We start from the raw sequence: 27,755 nt of genomic DNA, 5'->3' as shown, positions 1-27,755 counted from the left end.
GAAGAATTCTGCTTTGTCTGCCCTACAGATGGCATGTACGCACCCACTCAGGAAACCTTATCTGCCCATTGTACCCTTCCCTTCCTCTCCGGTCCAATCACCTGAAAACATCTCCTAAGTCCAAATTCCTGGCCGACACAGGGACAGTGCCGCTGTGTGGAGTCTGCAAGGAGTGGGTACAGAGAGAGGAAATACAAAGAAAGCCCAGGGTCTGCGGCAAAAAAAAGAAACTTGCCATCTGGTTGGGGGCACTTGGCCAACACTTGCATGCAGTATTTATAAAACCTTTTGTGTGGCCGTGCCTGTGCGTCCGTAAAGGAACAGATTCTACCCATCTGAAGGAGAACCCAGGGTCGTTTGAAAGGCGCAGGCCAAGGAAGCTTCTCGTCAACTCACTCATTCACCAGCCCGCCTTCCTCGTTCCTTCCCTCCCCCCGTTCCCCTCCGGCTGAACATGTCAAGGGTGATTAACCAGAATAAAGAACACAGGACACGCTTGAAGGGGAAAGAACAACATGAGTAGCAGCACGGGGGTGGTCCAGGAGGAGGAGGAAGGCAAAGACGATGCTAAGGACTTGCCTTGGGTAGACAGTGTGGACGGAGCCCAGATCACACCACTTACACTCTGCTTCATTACCATTCTCCTCTTTCAAAATGCAAATGCACTGTGGGAGCGGCTTGCACACAACGAAGAGAGATTCGGATCAGTAGCCTGGAGAATTAAACTCTAACTCCAGTTTGATTCCTACTTAGCAGCGCGACCCTAAGAAGCTCACGGAACCTGGCCTTGCTCCCCAGACAGAAATGCAGTTCTCCATCTTCAGAACGTGGGCATGGCAGGAGGCTTGGGTCTAGATCTTGGGAATGAGGGTGGGGGCGTCAGTGGATGGGACTATATTTCAACATAACTGGTTTTCTTAGTTTTCCCTCGTCTTTTATTTAGGGTCATTTAAAAACATTATTCTGGGGCGCCTGGGTGGCTCAGTGGGTTAAGCCGCTGCCTTCGGCTCAGGTCATGATCTCGGGGTCCCGGGATCGAGTCCCGCATCGGGCTCTCTGCTCAGCGGGGAGCCTGCTTCCTCCTCTCTCTCTGCCTGCCTCTCTGCCTACTTGTGATCTCTCTCTGTCAAATAAATAAATAAAATCTTTAAAAAAAAAAAAAAAAAAAAAAAAAAAAAAAAAAAAAAAAACATTATTCTGCAAACAGGTTCAAAAACTGCCAATGCTTTCACTGTGCAAAAACATAAGAACCCTCAAGGAGAGGATCCCAAAGGCACTCGCCGGCTTGCTACCTTGTTTTGACAGCGAGGCGGGAAGGTAAGAGAGGAGGAGGGGAAGGTCATTGCGGAGCAGGGGTTCTTGAGGTGCAGTGATGGGACGGGAATATGGCCCTGAGGGGGGATGACAGCAGAGATGAGCTGCAGTGACACCATCCTGGCAAAGCCACAGGTCCACGAGCACAGACGCGGTCCCTGAGAAGCGTGTGCATGTGCTCAGGCAGCTCAGGGCTGTGTGGCGAGCATTTCCATGATGGGTGAGGAGGCAGCAGGGGCTGACTATCTCCTTTGGAGTATGTTTCAGCCTATCGGAACCCCTGAGTCAGGACCAATGCAGGGGGGTTCGTTGTATATTTTCATATATAATTTCATACAAACAGTGTCGCCACCTATGAGGGCATGTGTCTGCCCAGCTGAGTCACCAACATGACCCCAACTCCCGGGGGACGAGGAAGGGTGGCTGCGCCCGCCTGCCACCTGCCCCACCAGAGCCCCCAGAGGCTCAGCTCCAGATGGGAGGACAGATGTCGGAAGCTGCGCATCCAGCCTACCGCGGCACAGAGCAGGACACAGAGCCCGCAGGCCAAGGAGGGCAGAACTGGGCTCAAAGCTGCGTCCTTCCAGGCTGGCCGGAGAGCCATGCCCACCCCCGCGTCCCGAGAGCTCCTGGGCCGACTCACTCCCGAATCTCATCGATGATTTTCTGCTTCTCCTCAATTTCATCCCGAAGTCTGGACAGCTGCTTCTGGTGAGCTTCCCGGTGGCTCTCCATCTGCTGCTCCAGCGCCTTCTGCAAGCCAGGCCAAGAGAAATGTGTCATCCACTCGTTGGCTCGCAGCCCACGCCATGACAAGCCCTAGATTGCTTCTGCCTCCTACTCTACGTCCCTCAGCTGTCAGGTCCCAAAACTGGGGCCCCCAGAACCTGCCTTGCTTTACTGGCACAACAAAACCCGAAGATCTATGATAAAACCCAGCAGGGGTTTTATCCTAGGAGCAAATCGGTCCATTAATTGAATAAAAATCTCTCCCGGGGCCCCCTACAGCTCACATGAGCCACATGGCTTCTCTCACCAGGTCAGCCAGAGGGCACAGACCTCTTACTAAATACACCCAGGTGACCGCAGACAAACCACCTAACCCACATGAGCCACACTTCCTCCCCTGTCAAATTCAGAGAATTGTCCCTGCCCTAAGCACTGCCCAGATTTATGGTGACGTTTATAGGAGACCTCTTCACCAAAGGGACGTGACACGCGGAGGAGGGCCCATCAGGGTGAGCCTGGAGAGGCTCATGCCGTGGGCACGGCTTTTTTTGTTTTTGTTTTTTAAATATTTTATTTATTTATTTGATAGAGACACAATGAAAGAGGGAACACAAGCAGCGGGAGTGGGAGGGAGTAGCAGGCTTCCCACCAAGCAGGGAACCCAGTGCGGGGCTCGATCCCAAGACTCTGGGGTCCTGACCTAAGCCAAAGGTCATGATGCTTAACGACTGAGCCATCCAGGCGCCCCCCATTTTACCTGTGGCCTTGCACCCAAAGGGACAAGCAGTTTGCCTAAAGGAATCAAAATCCTACATCCTCTCCTATCTCATTTTATTCACCCACAAAGCTTCTTTCCCAATTATTTTGCCTACATTTTCCTTCACCACTCTACATGTGGCCAAAAATAAACATCTCTATGGTACACGGCAATCCAAATCTGGAGTGCTTTAAAAAGGTCAAGGGAAGACATGTTCTGGCAGTTCAGCACAGCAGTGCGGCCCACACAGTGACCGGGGGGGCTGCTGCCTCCCCTTCCCCAGGAAGAGGGAATCAGCACAGACTAACGCAGCATGACTACCGGACTTCTGGACACCTCCACCTTCCTCTCGGTCCTGTGCCAGGCCGCAGTGTGCCACGGCCGGCACCAGTCCCTCCCTCCTACATGGCCACACAAGTCTCTGAAGGAGACAGATTTTCCTAGAGTAAGAAAACGCAGTCCAAATGCACGCTGGGCTCTGGGGCAGGGGCCGCGCACACACCTTCATCTCCTCTGCGTCCTGCAGCCGCGTCAGATGTTCCTTCTCCTTATCCTGGAAGCTGACTTCGTGCATTTTTTCTGTTTTGAATTTTAAATGATGATTGAAGATTTAACTGGCGGGACTCACATCCAAAAGTAAACATATTTTTAAAAAGACAAAAGACAAAAAAAAAAGGAAGAATGGCCATGGAGTGAAACAGAACTTATATGACCAATTACAACCACGCTATCCAAGATCAGGCTACCCAGGCGAGACTTCAGGCCGATGGAGGCTGCCCACTCCAGTGCGAGGGGCGGCGGTGGGGACCAGGGTGCTGACTTAGAAGTGGGCCACTCTAGGAGGGAACTGACCGGGCTGGGTCTGACCTCTCCCCTGGCCTTGGTGAGAACCCCCTGCAGCAGGGTACAACAACCTGCTCTGCACATTGGAAAGCATTCTGTGAAGTTGAGAGGCACTTGGATGCAATGCCACTATTAGAGTTCCAGAAAGAGCTAATTTACCTCCCATCAGGACGCTGTTTATTCTCTAAGAATCTAGAGCAGAAGAACAAAAAATCTAAGAACAAAGAAAACAAAAAATAACACACTCCAGATTAAAAAGGAAGGCCCCACATTTGGTGCATGGCACACCTCCAGGGGGAGTCTGTCCCAGCCTATTCTTGGTCAGGGGCACACACCCAGCACCCCCAGCAAGCAGCAGCCTGAGGGGTGGACGCGGGTAGCAAAATGGTTTAGAACAGAGTCATGCAAGTCATTACGCTTTCTATCTAGTCTGTTCCACTTTATTTTAGATCTTCTCACCTCTATTTTATTTCTACTTAGGGCACCGCTACAGAAGCCATTTACGAGAGAGAGAAAAGTTCTTTTTAATGCCAAGTATTACGGGGAGCATGCTGTCTCTGACATTCATCCATTATCACATAAAGAAACATGACAAGGTCATAGCAGGGCTGAGGGTGTTCTCAATCTTTCTAAATTTGCCTAGACATTTGGAACAAAATGTATTTACTGAGCAAGTAACTACATTAACAATAAAGGAAATAAAAAGAGGTGGCATCACCACCAATCCTACTACCCTATCAAAACAATTTTCACTTCAAATATTAATCTGCAGGCCTTGGAACACAAGTATCCATTGATTCCTGGATGTTATAACCCAGTAAAGCTAAGATTACATACTACAATCGTTAATCTAAGGATGCCTTGTAAGCAGGGCTGCACAGCCTGCACGTACTTCACCTCCAAAACAACACATGTTCTTTCAAACAACATCCCATAGCTGGCTTAACTGTTCGACATTTAGGTTGGCTGCCTTTTCTTCCTTCTGCTAATACAATGAATTCTACAACAAATATCTGAGATTTGAGGATCAAAAGGTATGGAATGTGTTATGATAATTGCTATTTATCCTCAAAAAGTTTTTTTTTAGAAAAGATTTTATTTATTTGACAGAGATCACAAGCAGGCAGAGAGGCAGGCAGAGAGAGGAAGGGAAGCAGGCTCCCTGCTGAGCAGAGAGCCCGATGTGGGGCTCGATCCCAGGACCCTAGGATGATGACCTGAGCCAAAGGTAGAGGCTTTAACCCACTGAGCCACCCAGGCGCCCCTATCCTCAAAATGCTTTCTAAAAGAACTCTAACAATTTTCACTGCAATTCATGGTATGTGTGTCCATTGCACGGCAATGCATGTGTTCTTAAAACCTATTCCAGTTTTTGCATTTCTAGTTACCTCTCTTGAATTTTTTCTATTTATTCTTATCTTTGGAGTGCTTCTTAGGGTCAGGCACTTCCCTAAGCAAAGGGCATCAGGAGGCTGTCTGGCAAAGGGAAGAGCTGGTTCCAAGGACGGAGGGTGCAGGCAGCCATTGGCAGAAATTCAGACTTTATATTAAGAGCAGGGGGACATCATGGAAGGGTCAGAGGCATGGGGCTGGGCACAAGATAGAAGGTGCTTTTAGAAGAGTTCCCTGAGAAGCAGCACAGTGGCTGGCCTGGAGCAGATGGGCTGAGAGCCTCCCTAGACGATGCAGTCACAACTCTTCATTAAGATTAAGGATAGTGAAAATAAAGGTGGAGATGAGCAGATGCAGACAAGCATCCAGCAGATCAAATGGACAGGTCATGGGAACAGACTGGAGGCCAGAGGGGGAGGAGAGAAGACTGACTCGGGCAGCGGCGTGGATGGAGGGAAATGGGAAGAGGAGCAGATACGGGCGGGGGCAATATTCTATCTAATTTTTTTTTTTTTTTTACTACACCCCCTTCCCTCACTTATTCCATTGTTTTTCAGGAGACCTGGAAAGGCTATAAATGAGCAAAACTAAATGTCGTGAGTTTGGCCAACTAGAGAGTACCTGATGTAGGCCAAGAGCTCAACACCTGCAAAGGAGTCAATTACTTACCTTGGGCTCGGAGCTTGGCCAGCTCCTCACTGAGCGAGTCCTGGGACTCCTCCAGCTGCCTCCTCTTCTGTTCCATGTTCTGCATGTAGTCTGTCAGGGATTTGATCTTGGCTTCATGCTTTAAATAAACAAAAAGATGGAAAGGAGGCATGAGGGACAAGCAACCCGGCCTGCCTGCAGTTGTCTGATGGGACTTCCTGGGTCCCTTTTTCGAGGACCAACTCCCAAACAAAGCATATTCTGCCCTCGGCTTGGGATCTGTGATCGCGGGCTAACATGGCCCTCTGTTTCCTCCCTGTGCTCCGCTGCTTCATTCCGCACTGACCCCTCTCATCACCACGGCCCTCCCCACCACCCGCCTAAGTGAGATGCCAAAGCCCAAGCTGGTTTTTCTCCTCATAGAAAACAGTGTCCTGGGCAGAGGCTTCGTTCTTGGAACTGGCACCTCTAGGTTCTGTCTTCAGAACTCAAATATGGTCTTTTCTTTTCCTCTCACACACACCAATTCCTGTGTCTGAGAGACCTTGCATTTTACATTTTCTCTTCCTAGGACGTGCTCCACCCTCCCCACCCAGAGCCCTTATCACTGGGGTCCCCACATTTTCTTACAGTACCCAACTTCGGCAAGATTTATCTATTTCTTTTTACTTGTCAGCTCTATGAAGGGTATGGAGCCGATGCTTAATAAATATTAGTGGAACCAGTGAATGAATGGAAGCTCATTGACTGAAGTAAAGACAGGGCGCCCTTCCAGCAGACGGAAATATGTAGGCACCTCCCCAACTCAAGATCTACAGCGTTCACATGAAAGCAGGAAAACCCTGGAGACTGAGCTCTCATCTAGTGAAACAACCTCTGGGAAATGGGACATAGAGCAGTCGGGTTATAAGCACAGCTTCCGATGAAAAGGATGAGTGTAAATGAAGAAAATAATTGCATTTTTGCTGGAAAGATGTTGTCAGATTCTTTAGATCATGTCAGAAAGTAAAGAGCCAAAGTTTCTCTGACTTTCGAATCCCCAGAAATAATGATTAAATATTTGTCTCTGTGTATATTCTAACGGTACAAAGTAGCACCCAACAGAAAGCTGTATTTGTTGCTAATGGAGAACGCACTAACACATTTATCCTTTAACATTCTAATATGCTGATATTCTTGACTCTGATCTCATATACCCAAAGTCAATGTCACTGTCAGACTTGGGCAACTAGAGCCTCGGTCCTGGGCCCCACACTGCAAACACTCCACTAGGGCTGTCTTCTGGCTGCACTCATTCCGCGGAGCAAAGAGCATGTAGGCCAAGGAGGCCTGCCCCATGGAACCCATGCCCCTTCCAGACCACACTCTGAGGACTAGAAACCCAGGAACTCCCTGCTCCAGTGGCCATAAAGGCCACTCCTAGGGCTGGCACCGCAGCTCCTGTCATCAGTTCACACAGATTAGAGTTGACAGTTACACAATGCTATCAGTTTCCACGAAGGGCAGAAGGGCTGGTGCACCCAGATGGAAAGAGAAGACAGTGGGCTGCAGACGCAGGGACTTCTGTTTCTACTCTTGCCTTAGTCTCCAAACGTTAGGCGCAGGACTATCCAATGCACATATTCTCAGTACAAGAGGTGACCTGGATATCAGACTTGGAAGTGTCGGTACTCTGCCCTAAGGTTTATCATTTTCTCCCTTTTTTTTTAATTATAAAAATGTCAAGTAGTAAAGCAAATCCAGAAAGAAGTGGCATAGATTTCACCCATGTAGCAGTTTTATTTTGTTTTGTTTTTTAAGATTTTGTTTGTTGGGGACGGGGGGGTGGCGGGAGCAGAGGGAGAGGGACAAGCAGACTCTGTGCAGAGCACAGAGCTGATGCGGGCCTCCATCCCACAACCCTGATATTGTGACCGGAGTCAAAATCAAGAGTCTGACACTCACCCGACAAACCACCCTGGTGCCCCGACCCATAAACCCTACTTATCAACTATTCTTGGTCTTAACTGTATGAATGCATACTGGATAGAGTTGCAAGGTCCAGCACACACATAATTGAGCATTTTCATTTTCACTTACGTTTATATAATCATTCTTTCCAAATGGCAATGTTTTATAAATTTTTTGTAAGAGCTGCATAGCAATCTTTCATGTAACTTAACGTCATTATCTTATCAACAGATGTTTGGGTATTTTATGTTTTTATAACGTAAGTAATATCGCACTCACCATCTTCCATATAGGCTTTGCACATTTTAATCAGGAAATAAACATATAAAATAAAATTTTTGCATTTTCATTACCAGTGAAAAATACCATAAATGAAATTACTGGACCAAAGTACTTAAATTTTTATGGCTTTTGATTCCCAAAGTGCTTTCCAAAGGACTGGCCGAATTATACTTTTCTCAGCAACGTATATAAATTTCACGATCACACACCAACACTGGATAATATTTACAGTACATTTTTGCTTAGTGCATTGGTTATAAAATGGAGACCTGATGTGCTCATTAGCATCTCTCAGGTTACTACAGCGGAAGGAGGGGAAGGCTGGAGCTGGCTCTGGGATGACATGTTACTGTTTATAAGCCTACCAGAAGGACGTATGCTTTTGTCAGTCTCACAGTATTATTTGACACACCACTCCGTGCTTGTATGAATTTCCTGCAAATGATTCCAGCTGTTTTAATGCCTGGTTTGAGGCAGTGAGCAGTCCTCACTGCGACACACCCAGAAGTCTCAAGCCCCAAACACCAAGCTCAGATATCAGTGGTGGACCAGAAACGAAGCTGCTGCTTTCTGAAACCACCTCACTAAAAAGAAAACGCCATTTCAGTGGGTAGAAGAGCAGCCTGACTCACTGAGCAGAGGAAATGTGCCCTGGGACTCAAAAATCCCTTCACAGCTTTGTGTGCACACATGCTTTGGTATGAGTCCCTGATCTGCCTTTTGCTGGCTGTGGGATTTTGAACTGTGTATTTAATCTTTCTGAATCTCTCCTTCGTCATCTGAAAAACAGGAATAATAATAAAACCTGTCTATCAGGACTTTTTTTTTTAAAGATCAAGTGAGGGGCACCTGGGTGGCTCAGTGGGTTAAAGCCTCTGCTTTCGGCTCAGGTCATGATCTCAGGATCCCAGGATCCTGGAATCGAGCCCCACATCGGGCTCTCTGCTCGGCAGGGAGCCTGCATCCTCCTCTCTCTCTGCCTGCCTCTCTGCCTACTTGTGATCTCTGTCAAATAAATAAATAAAATCTTTAAAAAAATAAAAACAAAAACAATAAAGATCAAGTGAGATGATGCATGTAAAGAGCTTAGTGCAGTGTGGGGAGCTTTGTAAACACTCACTAAAATGTTACGTGCTACTAGTGGGGCACCTGGATGGCTCAGTGGGTTAAGCATCTGCCTTTAGCTCAGGTCATGATCTTGGGGTCCTGGGATCAAGCCCCACATCGGGTTCCCTGCTCACTAGGGAGTCTGCTTGTCCCTCACCCGCTTCCCCTCCCCCACCAGTGTGGGCATGCACTTGTTCGCTCTTTCTCTCAAATAAATAAAATCTTTTTTAAAAATGTTACCTATTACTATTATTAATAATAGCAGTAGCAGCAATAGTTTGTTTTCACATATTAAGTTGGACCTGTGGTAGAGATTAAAAGATGAAGGAATGTTCCTTAGCTCATAGGAGTTTTAGCTTCCACCCAATCTCATCCATTCATTATAATCTCTACCTATCTACCTACATGTCTGTACACAGATAGAGAGATGTAGACACATCCTTTAAGAGGGACTGAAGGTAATTCATGTAATTCACACAACAAAGTCTAGCCTTAAGCAGAAGCTTGGGCTGTAATTGTTTGTGGAGGCCTTGGACAAGTCTTATATAAAGCAAAGTCCACCAACTATCCCTACCAAGCACCATCAGACCCAGTAAGAGCACCGGGCAAGCAGATTTCAAGAGGTTGAGGGAGTGAAATGAGGAGGAAAGGGGTGACCTACCTGGGAAATGAGCAGCTGGCAGGCAGCCAGCTCCCGCTCACTGGCATTCATCTTCCTGTTGGAGTCCATCTGGGCGTTCTCGAGCTGTTTGCTGCGGTTCACCAGGGATTTGACCTCTGACTTCATCTTGCTGATATACAGGCGGGCCATGGTGAACTCCTCCTCAATGACTCCATTCACGTCTGCCAACTGAGCACAGGAAGGCGCACACTCAACTATACTTACAAATGCCGGAGATTCATGGGGCCCCGAAAATCTGTCCATGGATCCGCAAAAGGTCTTTGGATTTCTGATGAGGAATCCTTAATTATAGGACCACAAGCAGAAAATGATAGCTGTATGTGACTATATATATTCACTACATAAATATATCCCAAGTTTTCTGAAACCTCAGGAAAACTGAATTAAAAACCTCTATTAAATCGTTCTCAATCAGCCAGGGTTTTCACTGCAATTAATTTTTAAGATGAAAGACGTGATATCAGAGGGAAAATACACTTCTTTTTAATCTTAAGAAGATTAAAAAAAGGATAACTCTGAAAGGGTATTCCATTTAATGTCCAGCACCTTACATTTCTAGAATTGCTGCAAGGCCTAGTGTTTTTAAAGGTGACTCTGAGTCCCTATAAGAATTCAAATCAAAGTTTCAATTCTGGGGTGCCTGGGTGGCTCAGTGGGTAAACCCGTCTGTCTTCGGCTCAGGTCATGATCCCAGAGTCCTGGGATCGAGCCCCACATTGGGCTCTCTGCTCAGCAGGGGGCCTGCTTCCTCCTCTCAGACCACTTGTGATCTCTGTCTGTCAAATAAATAAATAAAATCTTAACAAAAAAAAAATTTCAATTCTGTTCTCTATGGTCTCCTATTCAATGAGTCTTGAATAGAATTCAATGTCTTGAATATGCTTCTATAAGCAAAGGTTGAAATAAAAAGGGTTTTCTACATAGCCTTCAGTTAAACAACAACAACAAAATTGAATTAAGAATGTGCTGTTACCAAATGCCCTTTCAGATGAAGATTTTCCTATGACTTTTTGTTTACTATCAATCAATATTTCCCTGTCTCTGTGTGCCTGCCCCTTCCAAGGAGATAAGAATCAAGCTTATATTATTTAACATTATCTGAGTGGGGTGCCTGGGTGGCTCAGTCGGTTAAGCAGCTGACTCTTGGTTTCGGCTCAAGTCGTGATCTCAGGGTTGTGGGATGGAACCCCGGATCGGGCTCTGTGCTCGGTGCTGAATCTCCTGGAGACTCATTCTCTCTCTTGCTCTGCCCCAACCCCCAGCTCTCTCTCAAATAAATAAATAAAATTACCTGAGAGTTTAACAATCTAAATCCACCTTTAGAAAGAAAGATTCTGAAAGCCAGCATTTCTGCATGATCTCATATTTGGCATCTCAGTTTCAGAGCTCAACTGGAAACAAAACCCGAAGCAAGATACTTGGGATAGAAACCCGTTTGCTCTCAAGACACAAACATGCTCTGAAGGGCAATTAATCAGAGGAGCAAAATAACCGTGCACATATTTTCTTTAACCACCAGAGGGCATCCTAGCCCCTCAGGAGAACACAAGAGCGCTGTCCAGTACCCAGCCCACAAATAGAAGCTTCAATTGGTTCTAAGACAATGATTCCAAATATGGTTTTAATGTTCCACAGTACGTTATAACTGCCCACTTTTGTCATTATTGCTGTCATTAACTCATCATATGATGATTTTTTTTCTGTAAAAATTTAAGAGCTAGGAATATGGAATCGTATATCAACCCTGAAAATTGGTAGCAGATGGGAAGTATACCAGACTACATCGGTGCCTGTAACTTTGGGTCAGCCTTCCCCTAGGACTCCACAACAGGATTTGTGAAATGACACCGGTGTCAAATCAACACAAAGCAGAACCTATGTTAACAGCAAGAAAACCCACAGTCCTATTTTAATGAAGGTTCTTGCTGAGCCACTTCTAATTCTGACTGCCAGTAACGATTTGCCTACCAAGAGTTTCTCATTGCATTCCTGCTTACAACCCAATGGCATGAAGAGAAGGGGTGAGATACGCCCCCAACCTTTCAGTGCAGTTTTGTTCCTCTGCCTTTGTGATTGGCTCAACGTGGAACACACAGGAGAAGCTTGTTCTTTAGGCTCACCAGGTATGTCCTGTGTGTTTGTCCGGCCTCTGTGGAAAGGTAAGTTATTTCCATCTCTTTGATGTGGGGTTTACAACCTACACCAACTCCTGGGGAAAACACCACCAGACCAACAAGTAGGGCATTTGGGGAAGGGAACAAACACCTCCTCCCTTCCAGCTCTGTCTTTAGACAAGGACACTTTGTACTCCATGCCCAGATCCCATGTGCATTGGGGAAGAGTAAAATAGCACACATTTTGGTTTCCTCCAAAATGCAAGCTGGATGCTTTTCCCCCTTTCCAGAACCATAACTTCTGGAGCCTACCCTTGTCCTAGGAAGTCTAAGAGGAGATTTTGAATCTGATGAAACACCGCCCCCCTGCCCCACAAAATGGTACTCTGAACAAATGGTTTTACTTTAAAGTCGTGTTTTTGTTGATTTTGGTTTTGTTTTATCTTAACCACTTATGAGTTCATATATTCAGTCATTCAAAGTAAACTCAAAATTTTCAGTAATCCCAGTAAACTGTTATTTCAAGAGGGGAATCAAGTTTGTTGGTAAAATGTTATTTATAACTCTCCACTGGGTCTGACAATGACTCCAACAGCACACACTAAGCTGCGTGATCCAGGAGAGCTGACTAATCCAGGAGAAAAGGCTGCCTTTCTGTGGGAAGGCGATGCTGCCGGCCCCTCCCACCCTGTCTACATAGGAGTCACCCCCATACCCACCCACCCCAGGGCTCAGGAGCATGGAGTGATTGTGCAAGGTGCCATTTCTAGGCCAAGTAAAAGGTAAGTAAGGTGACTGTTGCCATTCCAAAACCTAAAAGTCAGAATGGGATGAGAAGTCCCTTTTTTTCTTTTTGTTCTCTCTTTTTTTAATGTTCAGAAATGTCCATTTTCTTTGTGCAGTACAGAGCTCAGGCATGATATGGTGGTTTCCAAGAGCTTGATAGGCAGGAGGGGATTGGAGAAGCAAGCCTTCTTGGCAGCAAGACCCCAGCCCCAACACAACCAAGACTGTATCGAAGAGGCTGATGGGATGTAGGCTGTTGGTGATGAGGGCTGATTTCAGGACCAGGAGCTGCAGAAATGTATCTGCCGCACTGGCCAAGCTATAGAAATGTCCCCAATGCTACTGGGGCCCAGGGCCCCTCAACTGCCCGAAATTCTTCACCTGTACTTCATCCAGACCCAAAGTCAAAAGAAAATCTGGCAACTAATCCAATCCATTTCATTTACTATACCTCAACTTTCTATCCTAGACTTCTGGAAACTTTTGTTTTAAAGAAAGCCAGGTGACATAGGAAAAAGATAAGAAGAGGAAGTTCACTAATAAACCCAGGGAAAGTCAACTCGAGGCTCATCTCATCATTGGGTGGCCGCATCTTGTTTTGTAGACTAAACAAAGTATTGCCTGGGCTCTGAAAATGTTTCAAGACATGATAGAACTGGAGAAATATGGGTTCTTCTGTTACCCTGCTGTCTGGGCCTGTTATATTCTGGAAAGAGGGCATCTTTTCCCCTCTTCCCAGGGTATGACCAGGAGTCACCATGTGGGAACTGAATAGGGTTTTAGGAAGAAAAACAAGGTCACTGACAAATGTCTCCCTGATCTGATCATTTTCTTAGATAAAAGAATTATGTCTATTGAGAGGTCATAACCAATTCTCTATGCCCACAATGTAGATCTAAGAAATATATGTATAACTCATGTAATTTCTGACGACCCGTAAGATAATGTGGGCTCATCTTGTCATTGCACAAATCAGGAAAATGAAGCCCGATAAGTATAGTGAATTGCCCAGTCACACAACTCCTACACATTAGCTCTCATTGCCCTGACGAATAAATCATAATTGTGGGGGAAAAAAAAAGACCTCATAATGATTAAGAATATGATGCTCTATGAGTGAGAATTGTCAATGAAAATAACCAGTTATCAATGAAATTAACTAAGGCATCCAATGTCTGGAATCCAAAAATATCTTGAAAACATCCAGCTAAGTATTTAAAAATAATTTCAATCATACTTCAGATTCCCAAAGGTAAAGACTCTTTTTTTAATGCCGAAGTACCCAGACACTCCTTGATTTCATTAGCATTTCTTATCAGCTCTATTTTAGAATGTAGCATAAAAATATCTTCCTTTATCGTTATCAGCAGCAGGCACCAACTTCTCATAAATCAAGTCCACCTTCATATTGCATGGGCCACTTAATCCCCCAAATCTCGGAAGCTCAGTACCAACGCATGCTTCTAAAAATTAAATCCCCAAACATAAAGCCACCCAACTGGGGCTGAATGGGTTAATCTTATAGTATCTGAGAATTCTGCACTAAAATTAGATTCATTCGCAAAGATTCATGAAATATTCAGTTACAATAGAGGTTCTATGAAAGAATGATTAGGCTTATAAGAGGTCGTATACTCTAAAACTAGATCTGTGATATTATCTAAGAAGGGATTTCTAGGCTTCCCAGAAATGTCTATAAACAGAAAGAATTGGGGGAGCCTTTTCTAGTACTTAACAATCCCAGCAAAATCTAAGTGTTCCCACAAAGCAGACAGATGTAAAACTCAGCCTTTGAAATGGCTGACCTCAAAGAATTTGATTTTAGGAGCTCAGGAAGTGGAAGTTGAGCGATATAATCCCATTCCGTGGCTTGCCACAATCTGCCACACGTACCGAAGGCTACTCTGTACAAGGGTGCTATGTTACGATTACAAAACTACAGGAATCAAAACAGTGTGGTTTTAGCATCACAATTAGATCAATAAAATAGACTAGAGACCAGAAACAGTCCCATATACTGTTGGGGCGATGGATCCGTTCATGATCTTACTGTGGTAATGGTTTAATGAGAGTATAATATGTCAAAACTTCTCAGACTATACTCTTACAAAGCTATTTTTAAAAATATCTCTAGCTTAGCTCTCTATGTCTCCCTACCGCAGGTAACTGATAATTGTTCTTGGCTGATAACTTTCTACGCACTCTCTTGTCCCTCGATTCCTAGCTCACAGACAATTTCATACCAAGCCCATTCTCCCCGCCTCCCTTACTTCCTTGCTACCAGTGGCACCAAGGTGCACAATTCTAGAGGATCCATCACGATTGGCTGAAGCCAGTGACAGCAATACTATTTCTCTTTGCTTTCCCAGTTTCTCTTGCAATTTGGGGTGACCATATGGCCCAATTCTGGCTAATAAGGTATAAGAGGACATCTACTAGGGACTTCTGGGATATAGTTTCCTCCTGATGAGAACTGGCTGCCTTTTCAGCCCATCCTGCCTTGCATGTGTTTGTGTGAAGATATGATGGTTGGTGTTACAGCAGCTATCTTGCTATCATGAGACAAAAGGCTACAGATGTGGAAAGGTAACAAGCTAATGAAAGCAGAAAGGAAATAAAGAAAAGGCCTGAATCCTTGACATCGTTGAGACACTGGATCAAAAGGTTAGACTAACCGGGGCCATCTTGTTAAAATGCAGATTCTAATTTCAGTAGGTCTGCAGTGGCCCTAGAGTCTATACTTCCAACAGACTCCCAGGTGATGCAGATCACAACCCGAATAGCAAATTCTACACAAAATTCTCATATTGTGAATAATTAAATGTGGATTTATTTTTAAGCCACTGTTAGAATCCTATTACTTTCAGCTGAAAGCTTTCCTAATTCATACTGATTGGCTGGGGAATTTTCATTCTGTTGGGTTCTCACAGAAAAAGAGAAACACAATTCTGAGACTAGAAGTATTGCTTAACCTATCCAATTCCAAACTCCCGTGACACTGGCATGTAAGTTAGAGAAATAACCCCATCTGCATAAGGCTCACCAAAATTTGAAGACGTTTCTTGTATGTGAAAGGTAATTTTTTCTCCTCTGCCGAATCTAGCCAATCATTCACTTAGTCATTCAATCAGCCCTTGGTTTGTTCATTCCAGTATTACCAAGCACGTGGCGGGTGCAAAGCACTACACTGAGTATTGGATACTTAGGAGAATAAAACACAGACCCTGCTTGCTTAGGACCCCACCATTATTGGAGCAGGTAGACAAGATAAAAGAGGGGCTGGCTTACCGTCTTCACATCATTGGTGCCGATAATTCCGCCTATCTCCCCCAGGTCCTTCAATAGCAAATTCAGGATCTCTGTAGCCCTCTTCTTCTGGTGGTTGCTAAGCTCTTGTAGCTGGCTCAGCTCCCTCTGTGTGGTTGTCAATGTCGTCTGAAAAACACATTTTAACAGCAAATTAAAAGAGCTGCCCACCAATTCATACCCGCTGCATTGCAAAGAATAACGACATGACACAGGATGGAGTTCTTTTATCATGTCATGCACTTTCAACAAAAGTCAAACTAGAGTATAGCACCGCCGTCTTTGATAAAAAGGAGACTTGGCCTTGGCCTGATAGGTTATGTCTACATATCCCATGACGATTTGCAGGGTGGTGAACTGTTTTTTAAAAACAGAGTCCAAAAGGAGCCCTCAGGTTAACAAGGCGTGAATGCATCTTCCTATCCTCGACATGTTCTGTTTCAGTCCCCCTGGTCCCAAGCATCCCCACCTGCATCTCCACTTCCACATCCAAGCGAACCTCCTCCCTGGACCATTTCCAAAATTTCCCACCTGACTTCATAATAATGGACAGGTCAGGAAGGCCCAGAGAGCCATTCATGTGTTTAGAAAACAACTTTTAAAAAGTCTTGGGATCTTCCTGGTGAAGCCGAATTGAATACACTTTATCTCTTCTCAAAACTGGCTGAGAGACTCCATCTTAACATAGAGCAGTAGCTCCGTTTTTATTGCCAAACATCAATACCCATCTCTTTTCCGTCTCTCACGTACGTTACCCAAAGGAAGAGATTTACAACTAACTTGATGAACTCTTCACATGAGAGGAATAGCCGTGCTTTGGTGTCTTGGTACTCACTCAGCCAACAAAGAAAATAATTTTGCTGCAGTACAGAGCTGTGGAGCTGCAGGCAAAGACACATAGGCAAGTCTGCCATCACGGCTATTATACTAGCACCCTTGCCCATGGTCTGGCTAGAAACAGTACTCTAAACCAGTCTAGTGATACTTGGGCTTGGCAGAAAATAAGAACTGTATTAGGGAAAATGTGTCACTGTTTTGAGATGCAAATGAAATGAAAGGCTCATTAAAGGATCCAGCAGAAAACAGTAAGCAGAGAAAGCCGAAGTCTCCTTTCCTAGGTGACTTCTGGTTTGTTTTTCTGCTTCTTTTTGGTTTTGTTTTGGCATTGCTATCACTTATTTTTCTCTGTTTTTAAAGCCTACGGAAGCAGGAGTTTCCATCTTGGGAAGCCCTTTAAAAAGCCTTCCTTCGTGCAGGTGAATACACAGAATTCGGAGCATTTTCCGTCGGCTCTACGGTCAGCAGATGAGCGCTCTCCAGCACCATCTGCTACACGCGGCCCGGGAGGACTGGATGTTTTCCACGAGGCAAGCTGGGCACAGTCCCATCATACCAGGCCATTGCGCCGAGGTGCCAAGGGCAGCCGGTTACAGCCATTCGGCTTCCTACCACCTATTTTCCAAGCAGAAAAGGACAAAATGGAAACATCGCACCACCAGCCACCTCACCAAATGCGCGCCCTGCGGGGCTGCTAGCTCACTGCACACAGCGGGCAGCGTCTTTGCCTGGGAGCACCAGCTCCCCACCAGGACCGTCAGTTCCTGGCTGCGGCCAGAAGTCGTGGGGAAGGAATGGGTTTATTCAGGAGACTGTAAACAAGAAGTGCCATCCAGACCTTCCATCGGTCACCCACGCTCATTTGTTACTATAATACCTGTGATGAATTTATTGGTACTGTAGCATAGGCACAGGCCTTCACTGAGTGCTTTATAGCAACGTTCTCTAATTCTCATGTATCGAAAGAGGCCTGTTATTAACGCCATATTGTACAGATACGGGAACGAATACTCACAAAGTTTAAACATCTCAATTAAGGTCTCATAGTTGTAAAGTCACAATGTTAGCTAGGATTTTTGTGGCTCCTAAGTTCTGCACTCTCTTGACTATTCACAAAGCATCCCTGCTAAAGTTATAAAACCCCTGGATAGAAAACAATCCCCAGTTCCAGAACGAGTGACAAAAGTCACCTACGTGAGGTATTTCAGTTACTGGAAGATTTCAGAGAATGCCTCTGACACTGAATAACCACCCTGCCAGCTGCCTTCCTATAGAGTGTCTGTCAACAGACGTCAACATCGAGTACAGGAGCAGCGGCCCAGAGTCCCACCCCCAGAGGCAGATGCCCCAACCGTTTTCTGAGCCAGCTCATCTGTCAGCTGCTCATTGGCCCTGGTCTTGTCCTCCACTTCCTGTGACTTCTGGTCGTAATTGACAGCCAGCTCTTCCAGAGCCTGGAGAACTTCCTTCACTTCATCTTTGGCTGCCTCATTCTCAATCTGGAGACGTGTCAGCTCTTCCTGGATCTTCTCGTAGTCTCTTCTTGTGGAAGCCAAAAGCTGGGAAAATGAGATGGCATGAAACTGGTGAACGTAATGTCCAAGCGTTTCTGTGCTGTGTTCTATCCCAAATAAAGTGATTTTAAAAACAGATATGGGTAGGGGTAGGGGGTGTGGGGGAGGGTCCTGGGTGGCTCATTGGTGAAACCTCAAGGCTGAGTCTGGGTCAGGTCATGATACTGAGCCCTGTGTTGGGCTCCACACTGAGCACAGAGCCTACTTAAGGTTCTCTTTCTCCCTTTGCCCCCTGCCCCCCCGCCGCTCACGCACTCTCCAAAAAAGCAGATATAGCATGCTCAGCATGATTAGAAATCCCACTGTATATCTAGATAATAATTTTTTTAAAATAGCATGAGGTTTCAAAAATCTTTTTCTTTGATTTATTTTTATTTATTTATTTATTTATTTATTTATTTATTTAGGTTTAAAGCTGCATAGGCTGAACTCAAAGACTTGATTACAAATCAAAAATTTCTGGGCGCCTGGGTGGCTCAGTGTGTTGGGCCGCTGCCTTCGGCTCAGGTCATGATCTCAGGGTCCTGGGATCGAGTCCCACATCGGGCTCTCTGCTCACTGGGGAGCCTGCTTCCCTTCCTCTTTCTCTGCCTGCCTCTCTGCCTACTTGTGATCTCTCGCTGTCAAATAAATAAATAAAATCTTAAAAAAAAAATTTTTCTACACTCTGTTGCTGCTGGCTCTTCCAAATGCTGAACAAAGAATGAACGGAGTCATCTCTGAGAACAATGGTAACTCTTCCATGGTTGTTAACATTATCATTATTCCACACTATAAACAGGTGGGTTTCAGAGTCAACCAAAACAGCATACAAGAACAACTGTCAACTTCTCTTTATATTCATCTTGAATGTATGGAAGGATATATCCCAAACATTAACATTAGTTAAAAGTGAATGACTAGGCTTGTGGACGTTTTCATGATCTTCCTGCCTATTGTATTTTTTGACATTCCTATGTAAAATTGGCAATATAGAAAAAAAATATTGAGTTTTAACTGTTACATAAAGTAAGTTTATCACAGGCAGTTGTACCAAGTTAGAGATGCAAAGGCATAGAATGGGAGGAAGAAGGCAGGAAACATTAAGCAGATGGAAGACCCAACCAAAGCTAAGAGAAAAATCAGTTTAAAATGACTGCTCTAGGGCGCCCAGGTGGTTCAGTGGCTTAAGCCTCTGCTTTCGGCTCAGGTCATGATTTCGAGGTCCTGGGATTTGGTCCCATATCGGTCTCCCTGCTCATCAGGGATTCTGCTTCCCCCTCTGCCTGCTGCTTTGCCTACTTGTGATCTCTTTCTCTCTGTGTCAAATAAAGTCAGTCTTGTATTTTTTTTTAAGATTTTATTTATTTATTTGAGAGAGAGAGCGCATGCGCACAAGCGGAGGGGAGAAACAGAGGGAGAGAGAGAAGCAGACTCCCCGCTGAGCAGGGAGCCCGATATGGGGCTCGATACCAGCACCTGGAGATCATGACCTGAACTGAAGGCAGATGCCCAACCATCTGAGCCACCCAGGTGCCCCCTAAATAAAGTCTTCTAAAAAAATAAAAATAAAAAAGTAAAATGATCTGATAGCAAAAGCATAGGTGATCTCCCTGCCAAGGGAAGTATTTGGACAAGGGCCACAATCATTGCCCTGGAGCAACAAAGGAAAACAAAGAGGAAAAAAACGTATGGCTATAGAGAGAATTTGCTCTGTGGGAAGGCTGGGACTGGGGACATGAACCCAAGCCACCTAGAATTATATGATGTGATCCAATCCATAGCAGATTAGCAACAAAGCAGAAAGTACTCTAAAGCATAAAAGAGAAAAAATACTTCGATGGTGCTCAGCAAGAGAACCGCTAATCATCTATGTTTGACAGATTGGCTATCTACCCTTTGCTTAGCTTCCTATTTGTGAAATACTTGGCAAAACACATCACAATAAAGACACTCACTACAGATATTAATGCCATCCAGGGAAAGACTGAAAACAATTTGGCTCCTTTTTACTGTACCAAACACATACTATGTAAGCACTTGGACCCCCTTCCTCTTTGTCTTCCTGTCCCCTCCAACTTTACTTTTTTTTTCCCCTTTGGTTATTTAATTCCTACAAGATAGTATGAGTACATAGTGTATATCAAAGACCCGAACCAGCTGGTTTTCAAAGCTGGGAAAAAACTAAACAGCAAGCAATAGGAGTGCTGGGCACTGGGTATGAGGAATTAGAATCACCTTTGCCCAACCACCAAACTCCTTTATCTCTGCTCTTCAAAGATTACGAGTAGCAACGAGCTACTCACTCTCAAAAACCTCAGAGCATTACAAAGTCAGATATTTATTTTTAAAAATCAGCTTTAAAGAGGCCCTGAAAGGAAATCTGCCAGGAAATGTCCACATGATTCAATGATTTTTGAAAAAATTCTTTGCAAATTAAATCTCTGGAACAAACATCAACAACAAAGAGTAATAAGAAAACTTCATAAAAAAAATTTATTGCATTCTTTACCTCGTCCTGATCCAACATCTGTTGCTTTAGCTTTTCAGCCAGCTGGCTCTGCTGGTTAATTTCATCATCCTGAAACGAAACATCATGTTTAATGTTTTTGGGTTACTTATGTCATTTTTGATATCCTGGTTTCCCGACAACAGTCGGATACCAGAGTGCCAGCTGTAAGCTTTACTGATAAGATGAAAGGAATAGTGTGGTGCTTCCTCATAGGTGAGAGACTGGCTCTGGGATCTTGATTTGGTTAAAGTTCCTCTGCGCCCACCTTTCTCAGCAGGTGAAACAACTGGGTATTCTGGGATATAAAATATCCTACATATTGAATGCAATTCCTCCTCATCCAGAAATCAAAGATCTAGGGTTTGGGAATCGGAAGGGACTTTGGAGCTAGCCCTCCCAATTCAAAGATGCTAACCAAAAATAAGGCAGTGAATTTCGAACCATCTGCACTGTAATATATTCATGTTCCAAATCTCATCAAACACATCAATGACCAGGAATGCTGCCCTGTGATCGGAAGAAGCGACCAGTATTTCCACTTCAAATCTCTTACTTAGAGAGACTGGAGAACATTCACTAGAGAATTAATCTTCGGCATGAGCAGATCTCCCGCTTGATTAGAAGTTAATTTTCTTGCCAGTCTAAAAAAGCAAAAAACGAAAAAAAAACTCAAGGAAGTGGGGGATGTAGAAACGATAATGCTTACTTTCTGGCCTATCTTTAAAGTGGGAAACGATCTCCCCAGAGGCCATTTGCTTCCGTCACTCTCATTTCCTGCCACTAGGTGTCGCTGCCACAAAAGCCAGAGCCGCCGGCCTCCTCCTGCCCGGTCCAAAGGGGTCTGCCTCTCCCCGGACTCTGCCCACCAGCTTGGGCAAAGCAGCAGACAGGACAGCGTTTCACCAGCGGGGCTCGGCCTTCACTACAAAGATTTTCATGAATTCAAATGCAAATGTGAAGCTTCGCCTGCGAAGAACAACTTGGCTTTACGGTCCCCCTCCCTTAAAAACAGGAGAAAAATCCTATTTGGTAACACTTCTAGGCTCCAAACCCCACGCAGAGTCAGATTCAGTATTTTAGGTCCTCCTGCATGCCTGGTGCCGCCCAGATGTTCTCCCAGCAGCCCAGAAAAATCCTGCACCGCACCTTCTGGCTTTTCCAGAGGTGAGGTTACAGGGGTGAACTCAAGGGTCTGGGTTGCAGAACCGTGGGCTATTCTCTAGCCTATTTGGTCCTGTGTATGCATACATTTAAATCGGACTGACTGACCCATGGAGCAAGAAAGTCCTAAAATCAGGATTATGGGATCTCTCCCTCATTTTCCTTTGTGTAGAACATCTTTTGGCCTTATTTCTTCTCTGTTCAGGGAACCCTGTTTCTACTGAACTTTTTACACCCATGTTTCTTTAATGGTTTGACAAAATGCTCATGACTTTCCTCCCCAAATCCGATTTCTGGCAGGAGAATTAGGGAAATTACACTGAGTGAAACTGCCAAAAAATGATACTTGCACAACGAGGAGACTATTCTGTAGGGCATATTTCCTCTTTTACTTTATAAACTTAGAATGTCAGTTACCAGGAACAATTTTGTGTTTATGTTCCTTGGCACATAAATATTAAACATCTTAACATAAAAGACTCAAGAGTTTAACATCAGGGAGCTGCCATCCCTTCCCCTGGGATACATAAGCAACAACTCCAAGTTGATACAAATCAGGAGAGAGGCAGAACGGTGAAGCCAGCCCTTTGTTCTTACACTGTGTTCGCTTCAAAGCCTGAAGGTACAGCTCCCTCCGTGACAGGTGAAAAGCCAGGTGCAATGATTTTTGAGGTACAGTAAGAAACCAAGGGCCACCAGCCCATCTGGGAAGGATATGAGGAACAAGGATTACATTGTAAGAACATGAATGACCTATACCAGAGATACCTCCAAGACTACACTTACCCTTTGTTAAGGCAACTTCTCCAAAGAATTAGCATAGTCTACCATAATCTTAAAATGCTTTCAAAACTTCCATAATAAAATGTGCTGTGCCGTCTATATCTACACATTCGAGTGCATTCCTTAGAACATGCTCCCTCTGATGCTGACTCTTAATCCATAGACAACCGATTTCAAAGCACTTGTCAGAAAATATTCTTGTTCTTAAATTTGCTTGCATGTGAAATGGTGAGCCATCCCTTGGTCACGTGCCACCCTTAATTATAAAAAATGTCCTCATTGCAATGGTAATTAGTGGAATAAGGTTCAACATATTTCTACTTGCACTTAATTCCTCTCACACATTTCCAATAAAACACTAGTATTAGAGGAAATGAGAAGTGAAAGAAACAGGGCCAACACCAACTTGCTCTTCTTATAACTCTGCTCGCAACCCACCTCTGCACCACCCCCCGATGCCACGTAGGATGGTGTTCTCCCTTAAGTAAACAGAACCCAGAAGAGAAAGAAACTACTATTTATTGAGCAATTGCTACACACTAGAACCTTTTAATCCCCACTGCAACTTTTGGAGGACGCAGATAGGAGCCCCAAGCTGCAAATGAGAAAAACATCTTCAGCAGGGGAGGCCATTCATCAGTCCAAGCCCCAGCATCATTAAGACACAGGTCTGACTCTAAAGTGTATGTTTTTCCATCGCACAGTATTGCCTTTGACGGTAACTATCCTGAGACCCTGGAGGGCCAGCACAGAGGGGCAGAAGGAACAGCTTGGGGGAGACTGTGCGGTCTTTCTCCCAAAACATTCTAATTAGATTCATTAGGGTTGACAAGTTCCTCATCTAAATTACTAAGACCAACACAGGATGTCCACAGCCCTGGGAACCAGAAGATACACAGCCTTGTTCCACTTCTGCCACCTACACGTGATATAAACTGGGCAAGTCACGTACTCCCCGGGCTAGCTTCTCATCGGGACCTAGATACTTTCAGCTCCACTACTCAATAATCTAAAGATACCCTGTCTCAACTTGTGTTTTCTCAAAGGTACCAAACTACCTATCTTGTCAGAAGCATGAAGTACCTTCTAGAACCTTTAAGCGGAAGACAAATAAGAATGACAGCTGATGAGACATAATCAGGCAGTCCATGGGTAGAGTCACTAGGGTCAGACTACCAGCTTTGGGGTCCCCCTGGCTGAGGCGTGTGGGCTAAGTACTCTCTCAGATCCCAGCAACCCCTGGGAGAGACCACAGATGCTAACCTCAAAATGTGTGCTTTAGAGGATCTTCAAAGCACATGCTATAGGAAAATGACATAACAGGAAGTGTCCGACACTTGTCATCAGGAGGCAGAGACGCTAGGGTCAGCTCTGCCAGCTACCACCTGAATATCTCCAAGGCCTGGCATTCTCCTCACTCATCACTCAGTCCTCCTCACTACATTTCAGAAGCGACACTGAAGACTCTACAGTCTCTGTTGGATCAATGAAAGCTCCTTATGCTACCAAAGGAAATGACCCCAATTCCAACCAGGGCAGGAGTCTATTTATAGAAAACAAAGTGTAGAATCAGGTTATCATCCCTTATCCAAAAATCTTTGAGGATTACTAACGTGAACTCATCATTTCTAAAGTGAAAAGGAAAACTGCAGTATGTTTAAACAATACCATTTCTTTAGAGAAATCAAGAAATTGCATATACTGTTAACTTACTATTGATCTCCTTTTTCTCTTACTTTGAGGTTTTGCATAATCATGTCTGGTTAGAAATGGAAGGATAACAGTATGTCAAGTGCCTGAGGGCAATTAACCCAGCTCTCAAAGGTGTGAATATCTCATCAAATAGGCTACCAAAAGGGTAGGAGTGTCTCCAGTTTAATGCTGTGGTTACAAGGCAAATTCCCAGAGTCCTAGATAAACAGAACTTGCTTCACATTTTGCTTGAAAAGGTGGTGCAGACTGAGCTTTACTCAGAATATACAGGCCTGTAAGATTAATGGCCATGTGCTCATAATAAAGCGGTTTCGGCTAAACCAGAAGTGTCCCCAAGCACTCTGAGCCAAACCACAGCAAAAAAGATTAAATCAGACTAAAAATATCAACAACCTTGATGAAATGAACTGAAAGGATTTAGAATATTCCAAGGGCAATATGCCGAGGTCACATGAGACATCAATTTAATTTCCTATGCCTCCAGGATTCCTAGCCCGACCTTAACTGGAGAGGAACAGTGTTCTCCAAGGTCTCTTTTCCTTTGGTCCAACTTGGGCAAATGCAATGTACATGACTATTTGAGCCCCAAAAGTCTGCCATAAAATTAGACAACCCTAAAAGCATGTTCAAACTATTTCATTCAAGAGTATGCCTCTGAAAACACATTTACCAATACTGGACAAGGGGCCCGACCCCACGCCACTACCATGGTTCCTCGTCCCAGGGCCCGAGAGCTACATGATTACAGAACACATTTAACTACACTTAAGGTTTTCAAGAGGTGAGGAACAGGCCCAGAGAAAAATAGAAGAGATAATTAAACAAAGATCATGCACACTCACGCCATCCCCACCCGCACGCAGTGATGAGCCCCAGTCCCACGTCTAGAAGTGAAGACTATCTCTCTATCTAGACCAACTCTCCAGTCTTCCAGTCAAACTTCCATGAAAGCTTCCATTCTGGAAGAATCAAGTTCCCCAATCAAGAGTTAGGGTAGATATTAAGAAGACAGACATAACGTCAGTCTGCACCCCCCTACATCAGCCCCGTGGGGCTTGAAGCTGCTTCTGGCCAATAGCTCCAGGACCTGCCACCTTTAGTCTCAGAGCCAGAGTGAGGACTATAATCTCAGGCTACAGACCTTATCATCCAGCTGTCTGTAGAGACTGGAGATCTCCTCATCGTACTTCTCCTTCTCCTCTGCAGAGATGCCAGCGACAACAGGAGCAATATTGTCTATGATGGGGGTGTTGTCACAGGGCTCCAGGGTCTTCTGGTCCTTAGCACTGATCTGTTCATCCTCGGGCACAGCTTCTCCTGCAAAGCACAAGAGGATTTGGAGATTGAAGAAATTCAGCAAGTAACTCTACAGGAAGAGTTCCAAAAATAGCCACTCCCATGCAAAGACACAGAAGACACAGTCAGAGCTGTTGTAGAGCGTTGGGGCTTGTGTTCTCTCTATTTGACAAGAAAGGTTGTGGTTAATTGACCAAAACTAGTCTAAGAAAGAAGAGGGCTATGTAATACTCCCTCTCTCATGATGCATCACTTAAGTACACGGCTTCCACCAACCACTCTTCCCTCCCAACCCCCCACCCCCAAAGAGAGAGAAAGAGGGAGAGAGAACATGGATAGAGAGGAGAGGGAGAAGCAGACTCCCTGGGAGGCCAATGCAGGGCTCGATCCCAGGACCCTGTGATCATGACCTGAGCTGAAGGCAGATGCTTAACAACTGAGCCACCCAGGAGCCCCTCCTCCAACCCCTCTTAACTAATAGAGCTTGCAGTGACATCCAGAATTTTTTGTGTACATTTTCCTTTTGTTGGGGAATATTCTTGGGTTTTACTATAATCATATTCTATCTAGCGGTTGACTCCCAGGGAAACAGACTTCTGAGGCATCCTAATTACCAATTAATTAGGTTACTGTTTCATTAGGAGAAACAGCCAAATCAAGGAAATTCACCACTACCAAAGAGAACACTGCAGGGCCCTAATCCTCTGAATCTGAGGGTCTCCAAATCTCAAGGAGAAAACCAGGATAGCCCTGGACCCAGAAGCTCTGACAGACATAGCACAAAAACACATTCTACTACCATCCTCTCCCCTAGGAGGGCAGAATTAATTGGCTCAACTAGAGAGTTCAAATAGAATAATTTCTTATGATGTCAAGTAGACCCAGGAAAGAAAAAGCAGCCAACCCAGAATACCGTGCAGAGACCCTGCATACCACCTCTCAGTTTGCAGACCAGCACGTACCACTTCTGGGTCTGCGGAGCGGTGCTTGTCAAGGCCCTTGAAGGCAGCATTACCAAACTTGACTGTTCAAACTGAGGGGCAAAAGCGAAGGTCTCAGGCTGGTCAGTGGCTTAGCCCCAGCAAGAAAATCACCTTGCGAAGACACTGCTTTAAAAGGAGTCTGTGAAAACCATGTGGCCCAACTGAGTCTCTCAAACATCATTTTGGAAAGCAAACCAAAACCAAATATGCTTTTCCATCACAATGTTTACCACCAACTTCCTACTCAGTTTGCTGCCGTCCGTGAACGTCTGCAACGTCCCAAGCCTCACCCAGTTCTCAGCCCATGAAACATGTTTTGTGGAAAGTCCCCAGGACAACTGCTCTAAGACAAAGGGAATTTCTGAAACAAACAAACAGAAACCTGAATCCCCTCATCTGTGGCTTCATTAACAGTATATATCATGCTTCAAGGAAGCCACCTGAAACTGTACACATTTGTCTCAATATAAACAAAACACTTTGTGACGGGTTAGCTTTGCTGCTCCAGATTTTGTGATCTCACCTGATAATTACAAAATGGCAGGAAGGCTTCCCTGTCAAATAAAATTAACATCCAGTGATTTCATTTTTGCATCACATTTCCATTTGAAGCAAAACCTGGAATAAAGTATTCCTTTGCTGAGTAGAAGGCTGAGCCAACCCTTTTTTCTTCTGAAGCTCAACTAGACTTTACTGTACCTACGCTTTTTCTAAAATTATTGACCTGAAACAAAACCAGAATATCAGAGTAGCCTTTGAACTGAACCTGAACCAAATCAATATTTCATTCAGTTCCAATTCCTGGTTTAAAACATCTGTCAGCGACCTTAGTGCGTAGACTGGATTTCTTCCAATTAAAGGATCTATACTCTCTACGGCCTGCTAAATCCACAGGCTATAAAAGCAGTACCATATTCTAGTTCCCAAGAATTTTTTTTTTTTTTTTTGCTTAAATATATATAGCTATCTTGTTCTAACCACAGATTACATACACAAAAACTGAAAGG

At 44.7% G+C, this 27,755-nt stretch overlaps 1 protein-coding gene across 1 annotated transcript in view; it reads right to left on the bottom strand.

Annotated features, from left to right (window-relative positions):
- KIF5C (kinesin family member 5C) overlaps nucleotides 1-27,755 on the bottom strand; it is a 156,577-nt gene that overhangs the window by 26,985 nt on the left and 101,837 nt on the right. Inside the window, exons 12-19 of the mRNA XM_059166812.1 lie at nucleotides 25,611-25,786; nucleotides 20,813-20,881; nucleotides 18,100-18,306; nucleotides 15,893-16,039; nucleotides 9,684-9,872; nucleotides 5,705-5,822; nucleotides 3,303-3,379; nucleotides 1,958-2,067 (exon numbers count right to left, since the gene is read on the bottom strand). Coding sequence (XP_059022795.1) covers nucleotides 1,958-2,067; nucleotides 3,303-3,379; nucleotides 5,705-5,822; nucleotides 9,684-9,872; nucleotides 15,893-16,039; nucleotides 18,100-18,306; nucleotides 20,813-20,881; nucleotides 25,611-25,786 — 1,093 coding nt within the window. The remainder of the gene's footprint in view (nucleotides 1-1,957; nucleotides 2,068-3,302; nucleotides 3,380-5,704; nucleotides 5,823-9,683; nucleotides 9,873-15,892; nucleotides 16,040-18,099; nucleotides 18,307-20,812; nucleotides 20,882-25,610; nucleotides 25,787-27,755) is intronic.

The sequence above is a fragment of the Mustela lutreola genome, chromosome 3 (genome assembly GCF_030435805.1).
Source record: "Mustela lutreola isolate mMusLut2 chromosome 3, mMusLut2.pri, whole genome shotgun sequence".
NCBI lineage: Eukaryota > Metazoa > Chordata > Mammalia > Carnivora > Mustelidae > Mustela > Mustela lutreola.
The sequence above is the reverse complement of the archived record's forward strand: the minus strand, read 5'-3'. Positions and strand labels throughout refer to the sequence as shown.